At 43.0% G+C, this 23,981-nt stretch overlaps 1 protein-coding gene across 1 annotated transcript in view; it reads right to left on the bottom strand.

Annotated features, from left to right (window-relative positions):
• The window catches only part of GRIN2B (glutamate ionotropic receptor NMDA type subunit 2B), a 436,266-nt gene that overhangs the window by 113,437 nt on the left and 298,848 nt on the right, over nucleotides 1-23,981 (bottom strand). Inside the window, exon 4 of the mRNA XM_086404097.1 lies at nucleotides 18,247-18,361. Coding sequence (XP_086260223.1) covers nucleotides 18,247-18,361 — 115 coding nt within the window. The remainder of the gene's footprint in view (nucleotides 1-18,246; nucleotides 18,362-23,981) is intronic.

The raw sequence follows: 23,981 nt of genomic DNA, 5'->3' as shown, positions 1-23,981 counted from the left end.
TGCCAGTGGAGATCCAAGAAGAAAGGTTTGTTTATCTGAACTTTGCAGAGTAGAGGAAAATGCTGCCTACTCACTGTAGTTCTTTGGATATAGGAAATTCTGTTCTGAGATGGAGCGTCTCTTACTTCTGGGGTGGGGTGGGGCAGGGGGCCTGGAAATCTACAATTCCTCATCTCCAGGACACAAAGAAATCGAGCACCCTCCTTTACATCCTTATTTAGCACTGGCAGGAAGATCAAGATACCCCTGCCGATACTGTCATGCTGAACCTGCCTTGCCTTATATCCTGAAAGCTCAGAATCTCATCTGAGTGTGGCTTTTTTCCTGCCTGGACAACCTCAACCTCCTTTTTCCCTGACTCTGCTGACTTTTCCTTTCTCTCTGCACTAGTTTAAGCGGATTAGCATAACGGGAGTCATCTTGCTCTCTCCCTACACTCAGACTCTTGCTCTGTCTTTAATCACTATCAGGTTTCTGTTCTTAAGATGTGACATTTCCCCTACCTTCAATTCTGATTTCATTTTTCCTCTTCCACATCTCTTTCCTTTCATTTGCCCACCACTTTCCTTCGTTTTCTTGGTCTCCTGGCTGAGATTTCTCTCTGCAGAAGCCTTCTTTCTTTGCCAGGTACATGTCCTTGGATCACTCAAATTCCCCTTGAAAGCTCTTGTCTATGAAGCCTTTCCAGGATATTCATCTAGGTAGAATTATTTGTGACTTTGCCAAGAGAAAAGACAAATTCACACATGCCTAAAAGTTTTAAAGACAAAAGAAGTTTATATTTCTGTATTTCATTGTCTGGCGAATAGAAAGCCCTTTAGACAGGTAGTGTCTTTTGCCTTCTACAATTCTAAGGTGAATTTGAGAATTCAGTACAGTCCAGAACTGTGGATGCTCTGTGGGGCTGATGTGTTTTTAATACAGTGCTCAGAATTCTCAGCTGCCCCCTAGGGACCACAAGGAGAATTGCACCAAGCAAACAAAGAGTTGCGTCCTCTACATTTTTACCCAATTCCTTAACACTTAATGTACCCATTTTCAAGGTATATGTTTTAAATTTTAAGCAGGGACTGCATTTTTTCTGAACTCATTCCTGTTCTAGGAGTTGCAGACTCCAATGGCTGCAGAAACTAGGCAGACTGTTAATACAGAGCTGGACCCCCAGAGGGCTGCATTGAATTGATAGCATGTATTCCTGGGGTTTCCCAGGTGGCACTAGTGGTAAAGAATCTGCCAATGCAGAAGACATAAGAGATATGGGTTCCATCCCTGGGTAGGAAAGATCCCCTGGATGAGGGCATGGCAACCCACTCCAGTATTCTTGCCTGGAGAATCCCATGGACAGAGGTACCAGGCAGGCTACAGTCCATAGGGTCGCAAAGAGTCAGACACGACTGAAGCTGCTTAGCAAGCATGCATTTCATTCCAAGGAGGGTCCACCCCTCAGTCCCAGTAGAATGCGAGCCTAGGGTGGCCACTCTCCTGATTTTCTAGGAACCCACAAATCTGGAGTTTCAGGGTAATCTATAAAATTTTAAATGGTAGAGCCAATTTAATCTTCACTACAACACCCCAGGTCACGTAGAACATGTCTATGATCCATGTTTTACCCATCCTGTGATTTATTACCTTTCTTAAACATTCTCACCAAGTCCTCGTGTAGTGTCACACTGTCACCACAGGGTCAAATGGAGACACTTGATGGAGCGAAATAATTGACACAATAGCTGCAAACAATGTCATGTTCACTTGGAACAGTAGGTTAGGGTACATGACTAAATGCAGTTCTTAGTAAACAAAGAGGATTAACGCTTATCGACTCTTTGGAAAAATCAAGCATAAAAAGTGGAATGTTCATAGCCCAGTGTGTCAAAATTATAAAAATTCATATCCCAATTCTCTAAAACTTAGTAGTCAAGGGAAAAATGATAGATCAAATACTACCCACATTTTCCCTGTTGCTCGGAAGTGGGTCTGGAGTCTCAACAAAGCAGCTGCTGCTGCTAAGTCGCTTCAGTCATGTCCGACTCTGTGCAACCCCATGGACTGTAGCCCACCAGGCTCCTCCATCCATAGGATTTTCCAGGCAAGAGTGCTGGAGTCGGGTGCCATTGCCTTCTCCGCAACAAAGCAGCTGCTGCTGCTGCTGCTGCTAAGTCGCTTCAGTCGTGTCCGACTCTGTGCGACCCCATAGACGGCAGCCCACCAGGCTCCCCCGTCCCTGGGATTCTCCAGGCAAGAACACTGGAGTGGGTTGCCATTTCCTTCTCCGATGCATGAAAGTGAAAAGTGAAAGTGAAGTCTTTCAGTCGTGTCCGACTCCTAGCGACCCCATGGACTGCAGCCCACCAGGCCCCTCTGTCCATGGGATTTTCCAGGCAAGAGTACTGGAGTGGGGTGCCATTGCCTTCTCCGAACAAAGCAGCTACACAACATTTAAACAGGGGACATATGGGCATCATCTGAAAGGTTTTTACTTTAAGTTGCAGTTAAATTAATAACAGCCGTTGGGTATACTCCTTAGAAATTTATCTGACAACTTAATTAAACTAATACATTTTAAATAAGCCCCTTTGTGTATGCCTAGTCACTCAGTTGTGTCCAACTCTTTGTGGCCCCATGGACTGTAGCCCGCCAGGATCCTCTGCTCATGGAATTTTTCAGGCAAAAATCCTGGAGCGGGGTGCCATTCTTTCCTCCAGGGGACATTCCCAAGCCAGGGATCGAATCTGAATCTTCTGCATTGGCAGGCAGATTCTTTACCACTGAGTCATCTGCAAAGTCACTTTGGGGGCTGGTATTTCTAAAAGCCCCTTGGTGGCTGGTGTCATGTGGTTGAGAGCCACTGTACCTGATCTTCCCACCTTAATGGCACTTGATATTATTTGAAGTAATGATAGTTACTTATTTGTTGATGTGTTTGTTGTCTCATCTCCTCACCAAGACATAAATTCATGGAGGGTGGGGAATTTATTGATCTTACTCAGTACTGTTTAGCCCACACCTGGAATAGTGCCTGGTACTTAGTAGGGCCTCAGAAGATATTTCCTGAATGAATAACCTCAGACAATCAGCCTAATATCCTGGAGTTCCGTATCAGCAACTGAAGACCATGGATAATTCAGAATCTCCTGGAGGGAGAGGTACAGGTCTTAACTCTTTCCTGCTGGGTTTCTGGCTCTATCTTTAACTCTGTGGAGGGATAAAGATTCAGATTTATTTCAAAGTAAATGGCTGGGAAATAAAATGAGAACAGAACAGTGACAAAGTGGCAGTATTCAATATCCATTAAGTGGACATTTCTCCTTGCAAAAAGGCAACATCTGTGGTAAACTACCCCTGTGTTTTATAGGTCAAAACTCAGATTTTTGAGGTCTCATCCCTGGAGCTTCAGAGATAGGACCTGAGAACTTTCATTTCACATAAGTTCCCCAGTGATGCTGCTGTTGCTGGCCAGGGGACCACACTTTTAGAACCACTGGTATGAACTGTAAGACACTATTCATGCATCAACTGTTACATCATTCACTCTCCAACTTCACCGCTATCCCCTTTACAGTCAACCCTGACTGGGACTTATCTTTGAACATAAACCATCATCCCCTGTGGGAGGAATTCCTTTCACACTTGTGGGTCAACCTACCTGCTGCACAAAAAGGGAGCCATAAAGGAGAGATTGGCTGTTCTTTACTATCAACCACAAAGCGGTGGTTTATTACAATGAAACAAAAGCCAAGGAGATCGCATGCACAAGGACACATCATACATGAGGTTTCACGAGCAGTCACAACTGCCTAATGCAGTTTGGTGGTTATTTAATGGTTACTGAGAACCACAGGGTCCTAATCGAAGCTGAACATGTTTCCAATCCCCGTTTTGGGGGCAATGAGCCCGGCACGGACTGCTGTGCTGTACTGTGGGCTTGTACTACTCTTTTATTATTAATAAGACTCAATTTTTTAAAATCCCTGTATAAAACGGTGTCAAGAATGAAGGAAGAAGTGTATTCATCGCCGGTTTATCATCAAGTGTGTCAAGGATTCTGTGTGTTGTTTCCTAGCTACTTCCTTTCAGCAACTTAGGCCAAAATCCAGCCATGTCCACACAGCATCTTACGTGTGCACGTGAATCATTTTTCTTCATTTTCTTGTTTTCTAGAACCCAATTTCAGTTGTATTAAAACTGGTTTAACATATGTTCAATTATACTTCAAAGACAAACTCATATGAAAGAGCTTAGATTTATGGCTACCAAAGGCAGATGGTGTGGGTAGGTGAAACTGGATGAAAGTGGTCAAAAGGTATAAACTTGTAAGTAAGATAAATAAATCCTAGGGATGTAGTGTACCACATGATGAATATAATTAATACTACTATAGGATATATATGAAAATTGTTAAGAGACTAAATCCTAAGAGTTCTTATTAGCAGAAGGACTTTTTTTTTTCTTATTTCTTTAATGCTGAGTCTATGCAAGATGATGGATGTTCACCAAACTTATTATGATCATCATTTCATGAGGTATGGAAGTCAAATCACCTTACACTCATACAGGGCTGTCAATTTTATCTCAATAAAATGAGAAGAAAAAACACGTTCAAGTAAAGAACAGTGATCACTTGCACAGTGCCTGCTACACACCTGACACTGTGCTAAGAATTTTAAATGAACTAAAGTTCATTTGACCCTTCGAGCAACAGTTTGAGGTAGGTGCTACCATCCTTCCCGTTTTATAGATGAAGAAAGGGAGGAAAGGGATGAGAAAGCTGAAGCAACATTTATTCACACTGCTTTGTATGATTCACTGTTTTAGGCAGAGGGGAGCAAGATATGATGCCTCTCAGCTTTTAACTATGCTCCAAAGGACAAGTTCAAGAATCCAAGGTTAAGGAGAAAGCATAAGACAAGACACGCAGCCATAAAAGTACAGGAGATTGGGAGAAGGTGTTGTCGCAATTATGGTGGTGTGTAGACTCAACACAGATAGGTGAGAAGGAAAGAGGGTGCAAAGGGCGGGCAGTCCTGACTCTGTGACTTGGGAACCAGGGGTCAATAACACCCCTTGCCTTCTGGAAGCATGTCCCAAATTTAACTCAAGAACTACTCTTCCAATTTTTGTAACATATGTGCACCATTTTCACTATTTTTAATTTAATATATGAAATAACCATCTTAAAAAATACATTTATTAAAAAATCCATATCATTACTGTGAATGTAAGACAAGTGTTACTTGCCAAAGATGGAAGATAACTATAAAAATAAACAGGACTTCCCTGGTAGTCCAGAGATTAAGAATCCTGCCAATACAGGATACTGTATTGGGACTGGGGACTGGGGTTTGATCTCTGGTCTGAGAAGACCCCACGTGCCTCAGGGCAACTAAGCCTGTGCACCAGAACTACTGAAGCCCTTATTCCCCAGAGCTTGTGCTCCGCAACAAGAGAAGCCACTGCAAAGAGAAGCCCTCTCATCACAACTGGAGTAGCCCCTGCTTGCCAAAATTAGAGAAAGCCGACACACAGCCACGAAGACCTGGCACGGCCAAAAACAAATTTAAAAACTTTTCAGTAGATTATTTAAATTAAAGAATACTCATTCTTCTTAACTTATGTACCACAGTGAAACTCAAAATCACACTTCAGGAAACACTGAAGTGGCAATGATGAATCACAGATCAGTGGTCTCAGCTATCAAATTTGGCTTCTACTTTCTCTTTTATATATTTGTATGTATTTTTCTCAATGGCTCTTTAGCTAGCTCTATATAACATCCCCAAACTCCTCTCTCTTAGCTAGTTGAACTCATAAAATATTTGGTTGATTCTGTTTTATAGAAAACTAAGTTAAAATTTCATGTCACTCTCCTGCTAAGATTTGAGGACTGTTTTGTAGGTCAGCTATTTTAAATTCTCCTTGGTGGTTCAACATTTCTCTGCACCTCCAGCAGGTGTCTGATCAATGGGGCTGCATGGCCACAGTGCCATTGCCATGGTGGTTGTGTTTTAGAAGAGCTTTCAATTGCAGAAGTGAGCTCTTTGCTACCAAGTCTCCCCTATGCCATCAGAACCTAGACAGCTGCCTCTGTAGATAGCTATTAAGCCTTTGCTATTGGGAGAAAGGCGTTCTGTCCTCACAGTTTGAAGAGACAGGTTATTGTTCTAACTGAAAAAAAAAAGACAACATGGATGCGTGTATTCATGATGTATTTTCAGGTGTGTGTGTGTCTGTAACGCGTGCATGTGTGCTAAGTTGCTTCCATCATGTCCAACTCTTTTCGACCCTATGGACCGTAGCTCACCAGGCTCCTCTGTCCATGGGATTCTCCAGGCAAGAATGCTGGAGTTAGGTTGCCATTTCCTACTCCAGGGGATCTTCCCAACCCAGGAATCAAACCCACGTCTCTTACATGTCCAGCACTGGCAGGTGAGTTCTTTATCACCACCTGCCACCTGGAAAGCCAGTATCTGTAATAATAGCAAAAAGGTATAAGGATGTAAGGATACAGAAAAGCTTTTCTGTTGTTGCTCTTTCTATCTTTCCTGCCTCTCTCCCTTCTTCCACTCCTCCCCACCTTACTTTTTCATTTCGTGTTCCTCTCAGGAAAATATTACCCTGAAACAGCCAGTCACATTTTGAGCCAACCTCTCCCTCCTCCCAGTCCAGGATCATTTGTGAACACTTCGTTTAAACGCTCTCATGTGATAGGGCTCACATGTATCCATGGTGTGGTCTGTCCTCTGGTCTACAGAACAATTCCCATTGGTATTGCCACACTTTGACCCCATTAGTCTAGTTACAGTCTGTGTATCAAGGCAAAAAGCATATTGAACTTAAATGGAGCCAGATGTAAATATCTACACTCAGCACTGCCACTCCTTAAGTGTATGAATTTGGCAAGTCAGACAACTTTTCTGGCCTCAGTTTATGTAACTGCACAAGTATTTCCCAAGGTTTTCATCGCAATCAAAATTAGATCCTATATGATAAAACTCTTCATAAACCACATTGCTCTTAAAGGGCCATATAAATGTCGGATGTGCTAGAGACCAAATCTTCCTAAGATCCTTTGATCTCAGGCTACACTGTTCTAGAAACTATACATCTTCCTCAGACCCTATAGGGAGAACAGATGTTTTGCACTGTTCTATGAAGAGAATGTTGAGGTGGCTTAAACATCCACCAGAAATTCTAACTGAGAGGTAGGTCATATTCAAATTCTTCACCAGCAAGTTTCCCTCCTCATAGGATGAGTGAAAACAAATGGTACGTTTTGCTATGAGAAGAGCCAAAGTTGATGATCTTAGAAGACACCACATATCAAACTCTAAGAGTAGAAGAAGAGAAAAGGAGATCTAGTGGAGTCTGGTGTAAAAGGAGAATATGGTGCACTTGGAACGCACAGCAGGAGATTGGTCCTCTTCCCCGAGGGGTCTATCACTCTCTCCCCAACGACTGCCTTCTGCTCTGCTCTTCTCCTTGCTTTGCCTTCCCAAGACCACACTTTCATTCTCATCATGCCCTTCGTGCTTTAAGTTTAAACCTTCAGAACACTTAGCTGATAGAACTAAGACCTGGAATGCACGTAGAAATAGCAATTGGCAGCCTTTATGGGCAGGAGAGAACAGCTGGGTCACATGATCACAGAGAGGAAGAGTGCACAGAAAGTGTGAGAGCCCCTCCTCCCCCAACTCACTCTCAAAATGAACTGAAATGTTCACTAAATTATGGACATAAATCATTCTAATAGAGAAAGAAAAATCATACCAAATAATCTGACTTCTATACCTGTTGTGGGATGTTTGTATTCATGTTTTTTATTAATAGCTTTCATTCTTAAAGGTAGAGGTGAAGTGGCTCAGTCATGTCTGACTCTTTGAGACCCCATGGACTGTAACCTACAAGGCTCCTCTGTCTATGGAATTTTCCAGGCAAGAGTACTGGAGTGGGTTGCCATTTCCTTCTCCAGGGGATCTTCCCGACCCAGGAATGAAACCCAGGTCTCCTGCATTGCTGGCAGACGCTTTACTGTCTGAGCCACCAGGGAAGCCCTTATTTTCTTAATTAGACTTCCCTTTAAATTTTTGTACTAGGGGCCAATCAGGAGAGTTAACAAGCCAAGGTCAGTTGGTTCCCTTCCTGTACACACAAATTCCTTTACCCTGGTCTCAGCGAACTCTCAGAAATAGGTATGGTGGAGAGAGACACTGTGTGTGAACTTGCACAAATCCATCAGCGCTACAGGAAGAACTCAAAGCAGAAGATCTCCTGGTGGTAGGCCAACATAGGTATGCTTGCATATGAAGGACATTCAGATATTATAGCATTAATGCTAAACCTCAGGGAAAGTTAATAGGCTATTAATGTATGCACAAAGTAGCCGGTTTACTAGAAAATACATCAAGGAACAAAAGGAGTGGTTTCTGCCATGATGGCCTCTGACAGTCTTGAGGCACATCAGCCTGTGCCTGTGGGAGTCAGCCAGGTGCTGCCCCACTGGTGAAAGAAGGGGTTGCTCTCCAGTCTTTCTGGGTCACTTGGAGAAGGCAATGGCACCCCATTCCAGTACTCTTGCCTGGAAAATCCCATGGACGGAGGGGCCTGGTAGGCTGCAGTCCATGGGGTCGCTAAGAGTTGGACATGACTGAGTGACTTCACTTTCACTTTTCACTTTCATGCATTGGACAAGGAAATGGCAACCCACTCCAGTGTTCTTGCCTGGAGAATCCCAGGGACGGGGGAGCCTGGTGGGCTGCCGTCTATGGGGTCACACAGAGTCGGACACGACTGAAGCGACTTAGCAGCAGCAGTAGCAGTGGGGCACAGAGAATGGAAATAGCACTAGAAATGATGTCATAACAAGCATGAGCCCTATTAGCTCCTTGAGAACATGTGCCTGAATTTTGAAGGCCTCTAACTTGCAAGGAAATGGTCCTAGCATGATGAAAACTGCAGACACAGACCACATGACCAATCCTATCCTCTGTGTGTTGTAACTGACAAAGATGATAAATATTCTTAACAGCGAAATTAGAGGATCAGATGATCAGAAAGAGAAAACCCTCTGAGATTCCAAGCAGACCAGGAACCACCAAGGAGAGACACATACCCACCACATATGTGTCTACTCTCCTGTTACTGAATTAATATAACCCAAGCTTCTCAGGTTAAGGGATGTCATTTTGAATGTTTAGAGTCATTATACAAAAACAAAAATGTGACCAAACCTTGTCACCTTGGACATCAATCTTACGGCATCGAAGTTGGATTATCAAAAACCCTGAAATTATTCTCATCTGAGTACCAGTCTCTACTGAATACACATGTGAATGCTTAATCATGGGAGGTTAGTTTAGAGATACAGGGACTTCTCTGGTGGTCCACTGGCGAAGACTGTGCTTCCACTGCAGGGGGCATGGGCTAGATCCCTGTCTGGGTAACTAAGAACACACATGCCACGCGATGCAGAAAAAAAAAAATAGTACAATACATCTTTACAATGGGATATGGGATATGAGGCAGTCATTAAATTTCATGCTTTCAGATAACATTAATAAAATAAGAATATGGCCACAGTATCATAGTGAGAGAAAGAAGATTGCAAACTGTTCATACATTGTGTTTCCAATTCTATTGTATCACACTGTATTGTATTATAATATACACAGAAAAAAGCATCAGATAAGGAACAGAAGAAATGTAAATGCTAGTTCTTTGTAGGTATGGAAATGGGTACATTTTATTTTGTCCCCTAAATACAATTAATAAGCAAATAAAATTACAAATGTTATAATAAGAAAATCATAAGTGTTTTTAACTTGTCTATCAACACAAGAGTCTTGTAACAGCCCCCTACACCACTACTTCTTCTTCAATACTACCACTGAAAAAACATCATAAGCCAGAATTAGAAAGATGGTTCAGAGACTCAGGAGCCAACCAGAGACAACTGTCATGAAATAAAAATGTCAATAAAATGTAAACAAGGTGGATGAAAGCCATCTTTCAGCTTTGGGGACACTTTCCTCTTTACTACGTTTCCTTAAGTCAAGGTCAAGCCAGCACTTCTGTCTCCAAGCTCCGTCCAGCTTTTCTCAAACCCGATAAGCGGGTATAGGTTTCAAAAGCAAAGTCAACCAAGGTTATCTTGGTCTTTTATCCTTTTCATTCAGTGGCTGATGACAGCACATGAAGACAACCAGCCTTTCTGAAATGACATTTCTGAAGTCTATTCCCCCAATACATCCTGCTCTGCTCTTCAAATTATTTTATAAACGTACACGGGGGCAGCAGCTTGACTTTGTGGACTAACAGGGCTGTGGAGACGTTGAGGGCTAAGCGCACACCTCCCCACCCCACAAGTCTCTTTCTGGAACCTCAGAAAAGGGTGTAGACTAAAACCCACATGGGCCATGGCTCTTGGAGCTGAGGGAAACACATCGCTTGGATGTGAGAGTCTGTGATAATCAACAACTTGGAAAGACAACCAAAACCATGCATCTATATGACACCGGCTTATGCCATGTCCATAAGCCAGTGTCATATACATGCATGCTCTTTACTAACCAGGCAACATGAAAGGCCACCCAAACATTAGGCAATAGATTTAAAAATCACCTTAGGGTACAGAAATCGTGTGTCACAATCAGTATCCTTCTCCTTGCAGCACTCTTTTTTTTTGTTTTCCCCAGCAACTAGGAAAATGTCAAGACTAATTTGGTGGGAGCAGTGCTAGGCTCACAGTAGGTGCTCAATTACTATGTGTAAGAAAGAAGGGAAGATCCAAAACCCTCAACGCCTTTGAGGCCACACCTTGCTGTCAGGGCCGGACTGTCCCCTAAGAAATACCCCGGATTTTAGGTTCTTCCAAAGTCAGCCCCTGGTGCGGTTAACAGTTCTGGCACTCTACACTTCTCTCTACGAAGAAATTCTCCCGGGAGCTAGTAGAGATCCTTTCTGCTGGATCTTAAGCCCTCTTACTCTGGTTCTATCTAGGAGAAGAGAGAGTGAACAGCTGATGTCAACACTTGGTCCGATAATTCTTCATAGATTTAAAGAAAGTCATCACCTCCTTGCTCTCCTCCTTCCCCTCCATGACCCCAATTCCCACAGCCTTTCTCCATGGAGTCTGTTTCTTAATCCCTTAATCCAATGATGCCTATTAGGACGCAGTTCAAAGTCAGCGAAAAGAACATGTTGTTAAGCGGTGGTATCGGGAGATGCAGAGCAAAGACACCGACACGGGAAGGAGTTCATATTTCACTTCTCAGATACCTTGTGTGAGCCTGGAAAGTGTGTGAATGGCACGTGGATCCTCCCCTGGGGTGGGAGGTGGAGTGAAGTGGGGGCAGGCATGTTCCAGCCATCATCAAATATTTCCTGGCCTGCTGAGCACTGTCTAAGGCAGGGTACAGACATCTAGTGGAAAACCAAACAGATGTGGTTCCCGTGTTTGTGAGCAGCCTGTCAGCTTGTCCATGATGTGTGTGTGTGTGTGTGTGTGTGTGTGTGTGTATGTGTGTGAGCCCATGCAAGCACACATGAATAGATGGAGAAGCTGTTTTATGTCAAGAGTCAATGGCTTTCAAGTGGAATCTGTCACGGCAGTAATCAACCTTTCTCATATCACCACCAAACTGACCATCCTGGAATACGATTTTGCTAGTCCTCAAGAGATTCCCTAATGGTCAGCAGTAAAAGAATCCACCTGAAATGCAGGAGATGTGGTTTGATCCCTGGGTTGGGAAGATCCCCTAGAGAAGGAGATGGCAACTCACTCCAGTATTCTTGCCTGGGAAATCCCATGGACAGAGGAGCCTGGCGGGTTACAGTCTGTGGGTCGCGAAGAGTTGGACACGACTGAGCGACTAAACAACAACAGCAGGTACCAGTATGACAGAGCATCCACAGCCTGGGGTTAGTGCTGTCTCCTGGATACAGGGTGACCAGAAGCATCCTTTAACCTGACTCATTCATCTCAGGCTCCAAATGCCAGTGGTGCCTTCTGTTTTATGATGTTGCTGCTGCAGCAGCTCTTGGGAGTCATCTTTCTACCAGTTTGGTTAGCCTTCCTCTCTCTTACTGATCCAGATGTTAATTCACAAATAAGACTACTGACCCAGCATTTCCAACCAACCACTTTCTCCTGGAGTCCTTCTTTCACTGGTGAATGTGGCTCTAATCTGTTAGGACTGTAAGCCTAAAATGATATCTGGGGATTGGGGAGCCCAAAGAATGACCTGGACAAACAGAGAATGCTGTACTCTATACAAGGAGGAGTATTTTCTGGTGGATGGAAGCAGGGAAGAGGGAGTGGGCTTGTAAAATACACGTCTGGTGTTTTTGGGAGAAAGGATAGCGGAGGTGAAAACCGTACGTATCCTCGCAGTTCTGACCTAGACAGTCCCTTTAAGGTCTGTTTATATCCTACAGCTTGAAAATGCACCATCATCATTTCTTGAAGTCATTGCTCAGAACACACCCCCACTGCATTTCATTTTTATTATCCCCATTTTAGGAACGATTAAATGGAAGCAGGGAGCAGCAGCAATGAAGCAAATCATGAGAGGCTCAGATAAAGACAGAAGCCCGAATGCTTGTTGGAACTGCCTCTCTGTGCCAGACTATTTTTAATGCAAGTTTATGCGTCTGCTCCCCTCTTAGACTTAGAAATGAACCCTTCTGCACACAAATATTTTTCTACCATCCCCTATCCTTTCCAACTCACCAGGCTATGTCTGTGTGTATGTGTAGTCCTCTTTAAATGTTCCTCATATTTCTACCTACCAGAGATATGTACTTGGCTTTCTGTGAATATAATTCTGATCCAGAGATCTCTGCTATTCCAGCCCCCCGCCTCCATGCCTCCTTGCTGCTGCTGCTAAGTCACTTCAGTCGTGTCCGACTCTGTGCGACCCCATAGACTGCAGCCCACCAGGCTCCCCTGTCCCTGGGATTCTCCAGGCAAGAACACTGGAGTGGGTTGCCATTTCCTTCTCCAATGCATAAAAGTGAAAAGTGAAAGTGAAATCGCTTAGTCGTGTACGACTCCCAGCGACCCCATGGACTGCAGCCTACCAGGCTCCTCCGTCCGTTGGATTTTCCAGGCAAGAGTACTTAATGGCTACTTATATAGGATCCCATTAAAGGGTCACAAAAGCATGTACCCTTTGTTTAAAAAGTAAAAAGGGGGTTGAGTAAATGTAGAAACTTTGTATATGCTTGGTGTATTTTCAGAGCAAAAAGGTGACAGTGAGAACAACAATTGCTCTGAGGAGCAGTCTGGGGAACCAAGGCTCATCGATGATAAAAGGACATTCTTTTTACTGGATGTTCTTTTGCATCGTTTGGCTTTTTATCATATGCAGATAGTATCTTTAAAAATTGTACAAAGAGGGTGGAGACTACCAATTGATATTTGTAAAATGCTGGCTATGTTTCAGCCACTGTTAACTAGTTTTACTATCATCTCCTTTATAGTTGGTTACTGTAAAATCCCCTTTAATCTATATAATAGCCTTAGGCAAAGCCCTATATTACAGAAGGAAAATAGACTCAGGTAATATCAGTGGCTCGGCTAACACAGCTCATAAAAAAAAAAAAAAAAAAAAAAACAACTAGTGTGGGTCATTGAACTGGGCTCTCTCCCATTTCCAAAACCAAGCTCAGTTCTCTAGACCATCCTGCCTTCACTTTGAGTCTTTCAGAAGGAACCGAATTTATAAGACAGTGGCTTTGTAAAAACCTGAAGGAATCCTGTGACATCCTATCATGGGGTTCACACTGACAACTTAATGAATCTTCCTCCGGCCAAGGTGTCTTGTAGAGCACTGCTTGGGCACACCTGTCTGGAGATAAGGCCTCCCCAAAGGTCCCCTGAGTCCTCGCTGGTCCTTGGGGGCACTCACCCCAAGGGCAGGGATGTATCTGCTCTTGTGAGCTGTTCAGTAAACCACTCAATCTGCACAGGACAGCCTGAGGTAGAAGTGAGTGGCTAGTCACTACTCCAACCCCCCTAAGTGTACAGATTCTTCACTTATTGAACAATGGTCTCTGGAGTGAGCCAAGCACCCTTCTTAAGTGCTGGAATTACCGAGGTGAAAGAGGCCCTTGCCCCATGCAACATCTCTCCTGGTGTGAGAAAACAGGCAGTAAACAGGCAGACAAATAAGCAAAACATCAGATAACAAATATACTGAAGAAAAGAGACATAAACCTGACTGTGGCTGCTTCAGCTCGGGTCATGATATTTACCCAAGTGACAAGAATGACCTGAGAGTTACTGTCCTTAAAAACAAAGTCTTCTTCTGTATGCTCCAGCTCTCACCCAACTTCCACGCCAAGGTCCTATTTCTTTACAGCATGACTTTGTAATCTCAAGAAGGACCCACTGTTCATGCCACCATTCTAGACATGAGGAAAGAAAGACCTTAGACAAGTGAAGGGAGCAGATCACACAGTGAGTTAGGCACGTCACTGGAAGCTGACAGCACCATCTCTTAGCCCACGTTTCTTCCACAAGCTGAGACTCACTCCTCGATTCTCTCCCCAGCGAGCATCTCTTCACTGTAGAATCCTCACTCTAAGGCCTGCCTCTCTGAGCTCTAAATCTTCCCAGGACCACTGGGAACCATCTAGAACACTACTAGGAATCCTGGGGATGCAGAAGGGTTCTGGGGGCCAGGGTGATGGTGGAAGAAAAGGATGTTCGATTTCACCATGTCCCAGACATGCCTTTGACCTGAGCTTGGCTGCCCCTCCCTGCCCACAGGGGCTTCCACATTTGGGAGCCATGAGGCTCATAAAGCCAAAAAATACTGACTTCTCTCTGCAGCAGCGTTCTCTGATGTAACCAAGTCAGTATGAAATATTCTATTCTATTTAGTATGATCCCAATCCCCCCAAAATGCTTTATCAAAGGATTATCCACAGAATTTCTTTAAATAACAAGCTCCCTTAGCACACTTAAAATACAATCTATGAAAACTCAATCTACATAAAGATTTTATCTTCTCTTGCCCAAAAAAAAAAAAAAAATCCAGCTATTGTATCAAGGGCAACAACATAAACTTGGATTCTTAATGATGGATTTTAGACCGTTGCATTATGTAATGGTTCTCAGTTGTTCGACAGGTTTATTGAGCCGTGTGACATGCTCCTTCAGGTTCCCATGAGGACAGGACGATATGAAGACACAGCCTCTGACCTCCAGAAGCATCACACACACAGCTCTGACACAGGCAGCTGTCACAAGTGCTGCTGACAGGGGTGCGGACCAATGCTACAGGGGATACAGGAGTGAAAAGTGAAATCCCGGCCAAAGATCAGGCAAGGAAAAAGCAGTATTTTAATTGGTTTCAAAGGATGATTATGATCTGTATAATTGGACCATTCGTTCCAGGAAAAGGGAACATCATGACACGCCATACAGGGAGCAAGACGTACAGGGGCACCTTCTCAGAACAGCGACGAACCCAGTGCTGCTTGATGGTGATACAGCACACACCGAGGAAGAGAAGACGGTGTTGGAAAACAGACCGCTGCCTTGAATGCAAGAAGAGATAAAGTTTGGACCCAATTCACAAACCACCGGAGCTTTGCGGAGGTCTGGAGCAGAGAAAGAACATAACCACAACTGTGCCTTGGGAAGCTCATTCTAGAAGCCATGTCCAGAACTGAGCTGAATGGACAGAAGTGGGTGACATCCCGAGTGATCTTTTTTGAACACCTGGATCCAGGTGTGGTTGATGCTTACATTGGGCTCCCAGTTAATAAGGAGCCATGCAATTAAAAATTTCACTAAGTGTTATCATTGAGTAAAACATATCATTTTACAATGTGAATCTTTATTTTTGTCAGCTAGGGCTTAATTTTATTTATGGATGATTACTGATGCCATTTGAATATGCCAATGATCTCTGAAATAAAACATATCTAAAAGTAAAAATATTTAAAAAAATAAGAAAGTGTGCATCAGAGAGAGGGAGGTCCATTTAAAACATTATCCACATGGTTTTTGGATCATATAAAAATAAGCAATACATATAAGAGTGAGAGTAAAGGTAGAATTGATAAGGAGGGGAGGGATCAAACCCCCAGGAAGGAGAAACTAGCTGTGGAAAGGGGTGGGGGTCCCAGGCCTCAGATTCCAGCCTAAGGAAGAGAAGGCAGCGCCAATGAGTGGAAGTGGTGTCTCTTTAAGACAGGACGGCTATGAGAGGCCCCATACTCGAGTCAGTAATCATGAGTCTATTGCATAAAAGCTATCCCCAGCTGGACGTCTTCTGTTCCACGTATGAAGCCTCAGTTTTTAATAACTCCTCTTCTGGAGATCTACAGAAGTGCCTGGTGTACACGCCGGCCCCAGAACACTTCTTAAATTATTATGTCTGCACAGCAGCAGTGAAAAGCAGCTTGATTGGGGTGAAGAGCAGAAGCCCAGAGAACAGCCATTTTGGAACAAATGATAACTTCAATCAAGGACGCTGGGTATGATGTTAGCCTTATAGCTGAGCCCTTATTGGAGGAACACATGACAGGAAGACATCTTTCATTTGAAGGGCAAGGCTCTGGGTCCCACTACCTGAGACACACATGCCCTGTTTCACCTGTCCACGTCTCTCTGTGACAAGATTGTGAATTTCAAGACGTTTATCTCTGGCTTCTTTTCCTGGTTATTCTCTCTGAAAATATATCGCCTGGTTTCCATCCTAGTCAGAGCCACACTGACATCCTGAAGTCTGTTCTCAGCCAACTGGCCCACAGAGTCTGCAGAAATTGCCTGAAATCAGTGTTTCTCAACGTGTTTCACAGAATCTGATTCCACAAACTAAAGGGTCTTGTGATAAAAATCATTTGGGGAAATGCCAAATTAGATAAAATTAAAGATGTTCCTTTGCTAAGAGACCTCTATTTGCAACAACATGGATGGACCTTGAGGGTATTTATGCTAAGTGAAGTTAGAGAAAGATAAATACTGCATGATCTCACTTATATGTGGAATCTGAAAAAAAAAAAATCTAGCCATAAATACGAAGAACAGACTGGTAGTTGATCAAGGAATACAAACTTCCAGTTATAAAAGGAAGTCATGGAATGTAAGGTAGAGCACGATGACCATGGTTAATAATACTCTTACCTATTTGAAAGTTGCTAAGAGAGTAGATTTTAAAAGTTATCATCACAAGAAAAAAAAATTTGGAACCATGCACAGTGATGGATGTCAACTAGACTCTCTGTGGTGATCACTTCACAATATACACAAATATTGAACCATTATATTGTACATACAGAACTAGTACAATGATATACATCAATGACATCTCAGCAAAAAAGACACCTCTGAACTTTCAAATTAATATGTGTTCGGAGAATCTCCCAGAGTGAGACACAGTAGACAGCACCCCTTAATCTTATTTAACTGAGAAACCATTTCTCTGCAAAGCCTCTCAAGGCACAAGTGTCCTGATTCTCATGAACACGTGTGACGAAATGACTCTCAGGAACATTTGTATTGAACTAGGAATCAGGTATAACAATAGAAGCCAATACCTAGTAAGTGCTTACCATGTGCCAAGAACCCTTCTAAGTCCTTTACATATATCAATATATTTAATCCATATAGCAACCCAGTGATACTGAAACTATTATTTTTCCCATTTTTCAGATGAGGAAGTGGAGGCAGAGAGAAGTTAAGAGATTTGCGCAAGGTTGTACGTAGCCAAGTTAGTGAGTAGAGAGCTGGGAATTGAACCCAGGCAGTCTGGCACCCACGTAAATTAATGCCTAATAGTAGAATTTCAGACACTGTGATCAGCTGACAGTGGGAGAGGTAGGTCCTAAGAGCAAGCCTCCAATCACAGGAAATCCAAATTTGTGTGCTCATGAATTAGGTTTCACAGGCCTCCCAGTACACCCTGTAGGACATGACTCCTGAACTATACCATCATTCGGTTTCTCCACTTAATTGTATTACCCTGTGCCTGCACACTCTTCCATTAAAACAAAGTCATGCTGCAGACAGCACAGCTACCAATAAAAATGGTAATACACAGGGAAAATCATCTCTTGATTGACCAAAGTGGCAAGAAAATGAAGGCGCACGTTTGAGAAAGGCCTCCTCTGTGTTCTCAAAGTATTGATCTCCAGCTCAGAGACCAAACCAAGTGGCCGTTTTCCTCCTGTGTGTTGCAAAATTTCTGATCCCCACCCCCTCCACTTAGCTCGAGAATTGCCAAAGACATGTCCTACCCTCTCCCACTTCCTCTCCTTGTTCAGAAGGATGATCACCAGCTTTGGGTGCATCTGGTAGCCGTCTTCACTGAAGGACAGATTTCTCCCTTCAAAAGTCACATTGATCAGATACCTGTAAACAGAGAATGAAGAGAAGGTTACAAGCATGAAGAAGGTATGTCAGAACAAGACAGTCAGGAAGACAGAGAGAAAGGTGGATGGAGACTGACGTGTAGATAGCTCTATAAATATCATGTAAAGCTTGTGCCCCTCAGGCTTCGGTTTCATTATCCAATAACTGCCATCCAAGTTTTCACACTATAGGAATAGTAAGAAAGATAATGTAAAAATTTGACATAAGCGCAATGGGCTTGAGTTTAGTTGGCAGCTATGACTGAGCAAATTATTGAGCCTTTTGAATATCTGTTTTTTTCACGATTTGACAAAAATGGGGTAATAAAGAACCTACTCTATTAGGTTTGAAGGGCTTAAATGAGATAGCTGACCAAGGGGCAGAGTAAACCCTCATTAAGCGTTAATGACTATTATTCAAAAAAGGAGGTGAGTTCAAGGGAGGGGGGTGTAGAGACAAGATACAGTGGGAGTGGGCAAGACAGCTTCCCTTTTCACAGAAAATCGCAGGGGTGGGGTGGGGGTCCAGGGAGGAGAGAAGGACATTTTGCAGAGTGCTTCAGGTTCAGACATGTAAATTAGTAAAAACTAATAATGAGAGTCAGACCAATGGAGCTGTCTTTCAACACCTATACTCTCAGCTCACCCCATTCTCCCTTTCTGGCTGCTCTGACCTGATGAAGTTCCCTCACTGGGAATTCCCACAGGCATGTTCATTCCCATGGCATCAGTGCAACCGTGCTGATGGTTATTCATGTCCCTTCACCACCATGGCTCAAGGCGTCAATAATGATTAGCTCCATGTTCACATGACATGCTACTCTGGAGCCTTGCACCTGATGCTGCAGTGAGACCTATCTCTGTTCAGAAGCAGAATGGGCATCCTGTGATTGTTGGGAGTCTTCTGACAGGCTTCAAAACTTCGACCAACCATGGCTCCCTACTGCACTGAAGGAGAGAAGAACGTGCAGGAGGCAGCCTAAAGGCTCCTTTTGTAAGTCTTCTCATTTAACAAAAACTGTGAGCCTCTTCTTTGATGCTACCAGGTAACATTAGATTAAGCAACCAAGGTTGCTTAGGGTTGCTAAGATGTAGGTCTTTCAGGAAATTCTAAAGATGACTAGGTACTGTGAACCAAATCCTCATGGACCACATTCCTTCTTCTAAAGCTGCCTGGGACTTTTCAAGCTGTCATTTCCAGGGCAAATGCAGTCAAAAACAGAGACCACAAAAGAGCAGAGATTCCTAGAATTTCAAAATTGGAAGAGATCTTCATAATCAATGAGCCCAGTTCCTGCAGTTTATCTTTCCTTTCTATGACATCATAAAACCAGCCCTCTCAGCTCTTCTTGAATACTTCCATTGATGGGGAGCTCATCACTGTATTCCCTACCCTCAAGGCAGCAACCTCACTGTTGGGCAGTTCTTTTTTACCTAAAGGTGAAATCTGCTCCCCTACTACCTCTAGATCCTGGTCTCCTCCTTAGGAGTTATACAGTCTAATGCTTCTTTTGCATGGGAGCTCTTCAAGCATTTGAAGATATTCATCATGTATCCTGCATAAAGGGCTTCCCAGGTGGCTCATGGGTAAAGAATAGGCCTGCCAATGCAGGACACACAGGTTTGATCCCTGGGTTGGGATGATCCCCTCAAGAAGGAAAAGGGCAACCCACTCCAGTACTTCTGCCTGGGAAAACCCATGGACAGAGGAGCCTGGTGGACTGTAGTCCATGGGGTCGTACAGTCAGACATGACCTAGTGACTCAACAACAATAACAAATCCCTTATAAAATGAATTTTAGTCTTTGAAGAAACTATGAGCTCATTTGGTTCTATAATTTTAACTTGATAGATAAGGGAACTAACTGAAGCACAAAGAGGTCAAATTATTTGCCCCCAGCTAATTGGGAGCAGAAATAACATTTTAAGAGCTATATTATCATATGTGAAATGAATCGCCGGTCCAGGTTTGATGCATGATACAGGGTGCTCGGGGCTCATGCACTGGGACGACCCAGAGGAATGAGATGGGGAGGGAGGTGGGAGGGGGGTTCAGGATGGGGAACACATGTACACCCGTGGCGGATTCATGTCAATGTATGGCAAAACCATTACAATATTGTAAAGTAATTAGCCTCCAATTAAAATAAATAAATTTATATTAAAAAAAAAGAGCTGTTCCCAGTCCCATGTGTTCTCTAGCATCCCACTCTGATTCTCACACACCACAGCAGCTTTAATATCCCTGTTCCTGCACCAAGCTACACTGTGCCATGGTGTAACTCCCTCTCTACCCCCTCAGCTGTGATCTCTGAACACCTTCAGTTGGTAAATGTGTAACATCCTTGATTCAACTCAAGGCTCCACCCCGTGTCTTCTCCACTCTCTGTGCTGCTCCTCCTCTCAGCTCACTGCTGCCTGTTCCTGCCCATCACTCGTGAGAAGATGATATTCAGGTCTCCTGTAGTTTACAACAACTTCAACACTCCAGCCTAAGTTCCATGCAGTTCATTTCAGGGAGTATGCTTTTAAACTAAAAGACCAGAATTTAAGCATCAGGCATAATCCATTTGGAAAGTAGGTTCTTACTACATCAATATGGCATTATACTTTAATTTCTGAAAGTTTTCAGAGGAGGTGTATGAGACTTGTAGAAAAAAATTAGTCTTGCCTCTTTTTTAAAAGAACACAAGAGAGGAAGTGGAGAGGGAGAAGGAAGGAAGGGAGAGAGGGAGGGAGGGAGGGGAGGGAAGGGAGGAGAGAAGGAGGGATTAAAGGAAAGGGAAAGAAAGAGAGGAAGAAGGAGGAAGGGATGGGGGAGAGATGGAAATTATCTGGCTAATGAACCCTCTTTTTCACCAGACATGGCTGTGAGTAATTCTGACTTTATCTAAATCACCATTAAGAATTATTTCAAAGAAAAGTGTCCATTTCAGAAGGCAATTATAAAAGAGAAGCCCCGAAATCATATAAGCAACAATCAGCATGAATGGAATAAGCATATGGCCTCTCAAGATGACTTCTTTGAAAGGGGAATTCAACTCCCTGAACTGAGTGGATAGGTTGGGAAATTCAAACTCCAAGAAAATAAAACCACATTCATGGGTAATTGCTCTGCAGTTAAATTTCTCTAGTTGTTCCTGCTCCCAATTCTTTTGATTTTCCTTATATATTTTTCCCTCTCTAGGATGTTCACCTTATTCCAGTTCTACATGTTCATTTTATTCTGTGTTGACACTTCTCATATATTTTACTTATCAAAAATATTAATAAAATGTTATGACAGTACACAAAATACTCTTCTGCAAAGTATCCTTTAATTATTCATATCCTTCAGCAGTGTAAAGATTCGTCATTCACATTGTGTTTTTCTGAGTAATTCCCCGAGACGTGCCAACCTTTAGCTATTAGTGAGGAGCTTGCAAATATACACTTGCCTCGGGTAAGGATGCCCTTAGAATAGTGGAACAGACCAATCCATTCATTGGTAATGAAAAGTGTGAAAAAATAATTGGGAGTGTGGTCACTTCTAGACCTGTGACCTTGGCCCTGAACCTGAGTTTTTCCCTCTTTAAAATGGAAACACCGATTTTTTTTTTACCTCTAGTTTACCAGGTTGTGATGATCACCTGAAATACAGGGTAGAAAAACTATATAAAATATGACACAAATAAAAGGTTATATAGTAGGAAACATTTAGAAAAAAGTAATATACTTCGACTAGCCTGATTAGAATTATCTAAAGGCAGGGAACTTGCCTCATTTTGGACCTCAGTGAGTAAAAGTGGGACAATTACATTTATCAGGGCTGAACTATCAGTGGAACACACGGGAGAAATGGAAACTGCCTCCCACATATGGAGGATAAACTAGGTCTAATGGTCATATTAATCAGTTCAGCTTTCCATAAGACCTGAAAATACCTAACCACCTTTGCATCTGGTGGCACTTTGTCAATTTTGAATATTAATTAAAACCTCAAAGTTTCCGTGTATAAATCCTCAGTAAAGGATTTGACTATATTATTAAGAGATGCCACAGCTATTCTGTCTCTGAAAATGTCATCTTCAAGAATGTAATGAGAAAGCCTAGCTTCAAGTGGCACTCAAATTCAGAAGTTCTGCTCATAAGATCCTAGTCGCTTGGAAGGCCCATCAAGGTTTGGTATATAAAAAAATATTGCTTGATTTGTCTCTGGGATGTAGTTTGACCCATAAGCCAAATGATAGCTTATCTCATAAAGTTCTAACACTGCAAAAATCTCAGATTGCTGGAACTAGAAGAAAACTTAAAAACCATCCATTGAGAACTGCCAGTTTGGACGGGAGAAAATGGGTCCCCCCAGTACTACTTGACTTTCCAAGGTGGCTTGCCTGTTCAGGACTGGAGTTCAAGTCTTCTTATTTCAAGCTCAGGGTTCTTTTCATTACTTCAGTAAGTAAAGTGAAATCAGTGTCTCAGAGCCTCAGATGGGCCTCTTGGCAGTCTCACATCACCATCACGTGCCCTCGACTACAGAGACCCCCTCATACAAACTGCGGAAAATAAAACCGATCACATTTCCGGCCTGACTCTGGCTTGTGGAGAAAGTCTTGGAACCCTGCTGGGCTCAGGTCCAACATATTTGCTGCCTGTGGCCAAAGTCATCCTCCACTGGGTTGAATGGGGTCAAGCTGAGGTAAAAAGCCTGTGTGCCTCTTTGACTTTGACCATGCCACTCAGAGCTCATCTGCTGCAATGATTTAGCAGTGCGCCATGTGTGGGAGGCGTCCGAGAGGGCCCTGCCAGAATCTCCCCAGAAAACCAAGTGCCCTGGCCCCACAGTTCTCATTGTGCCCTCCAGATTCTCACAAGGGACTATTGTTTTTTATTTAAATGAATGTCTTATAATGTGGTAATAAGAGAGACAAGTTTATCCTCTCAGACAACCCTCTCATTTTCAGATGGAGCAGATGAAGTCTGGAGGGGTTTGTGTTTTCACCAAGATCAGATGACAGGGTTGGAAAGAGGATCCAGGTGTCCCTACCCCACACCAGTGATCTTTCTGCTCAACATCATGCCTCAAAAATGTGGAATTATTCTCATTTTTTTTTGAGGAATCTCCATACCATCTTCCATAGTGGTTGTATCAATTTACATCCCCACCAGCAGTGCAAGAAGGGTTCCGTTTTCTCCACACCTTCTCCAGCATTTATTGTTTGTGGATTTTTTGATAGCCATTATGACCTGTGATAGGTGATATCTCATTGCAGCTTTGATTTGCACTTCTCTAATAATGAGCAATATAGCACGTTTTCATGTTTATTAGCCATCTGTATGTCTTCTTTGGAGAAATGTCTGTCCATCAACAGATGAATAGATAAAGAAATGGTGGTACTTATATACAATGGAATATTACTCAGCCGTAAAAAGGAGCACATTTGAGTCAGTTCTAATGAGGTGGATGAACCTAGAGCCTATTATACAGCTTATACAGAAGTAAGTCAAAGAGAAAAACAAATATCATATATTAATGCACATACATGGAATCTAGATGGAGAAGGGAATGGCAACTCACTCCAGCATTCTTGCATGGAGAATTCCATGTACAGAGGAGCCTGGCCAACTACAGTTCATGGGGG

The sequence above is a fragment of the Bos grunniens genome, chromosome 5 (assembly GCF_055505025.1).
Source record: "Bos grunniens cultivar Pamir isolate PY7600 chromosome 5, Bosgru_T2T1.0, whole genome shotgun sequence".
Lineage (NCBI taxonomy): Eukaryota > Metazoa > Chordata > Mammalia > Artiodactyla > Bovidae > Bos > Bos grunniens.
This window is presented reverse-complemented; position numbering and strand designations above follow the sequence as displayed.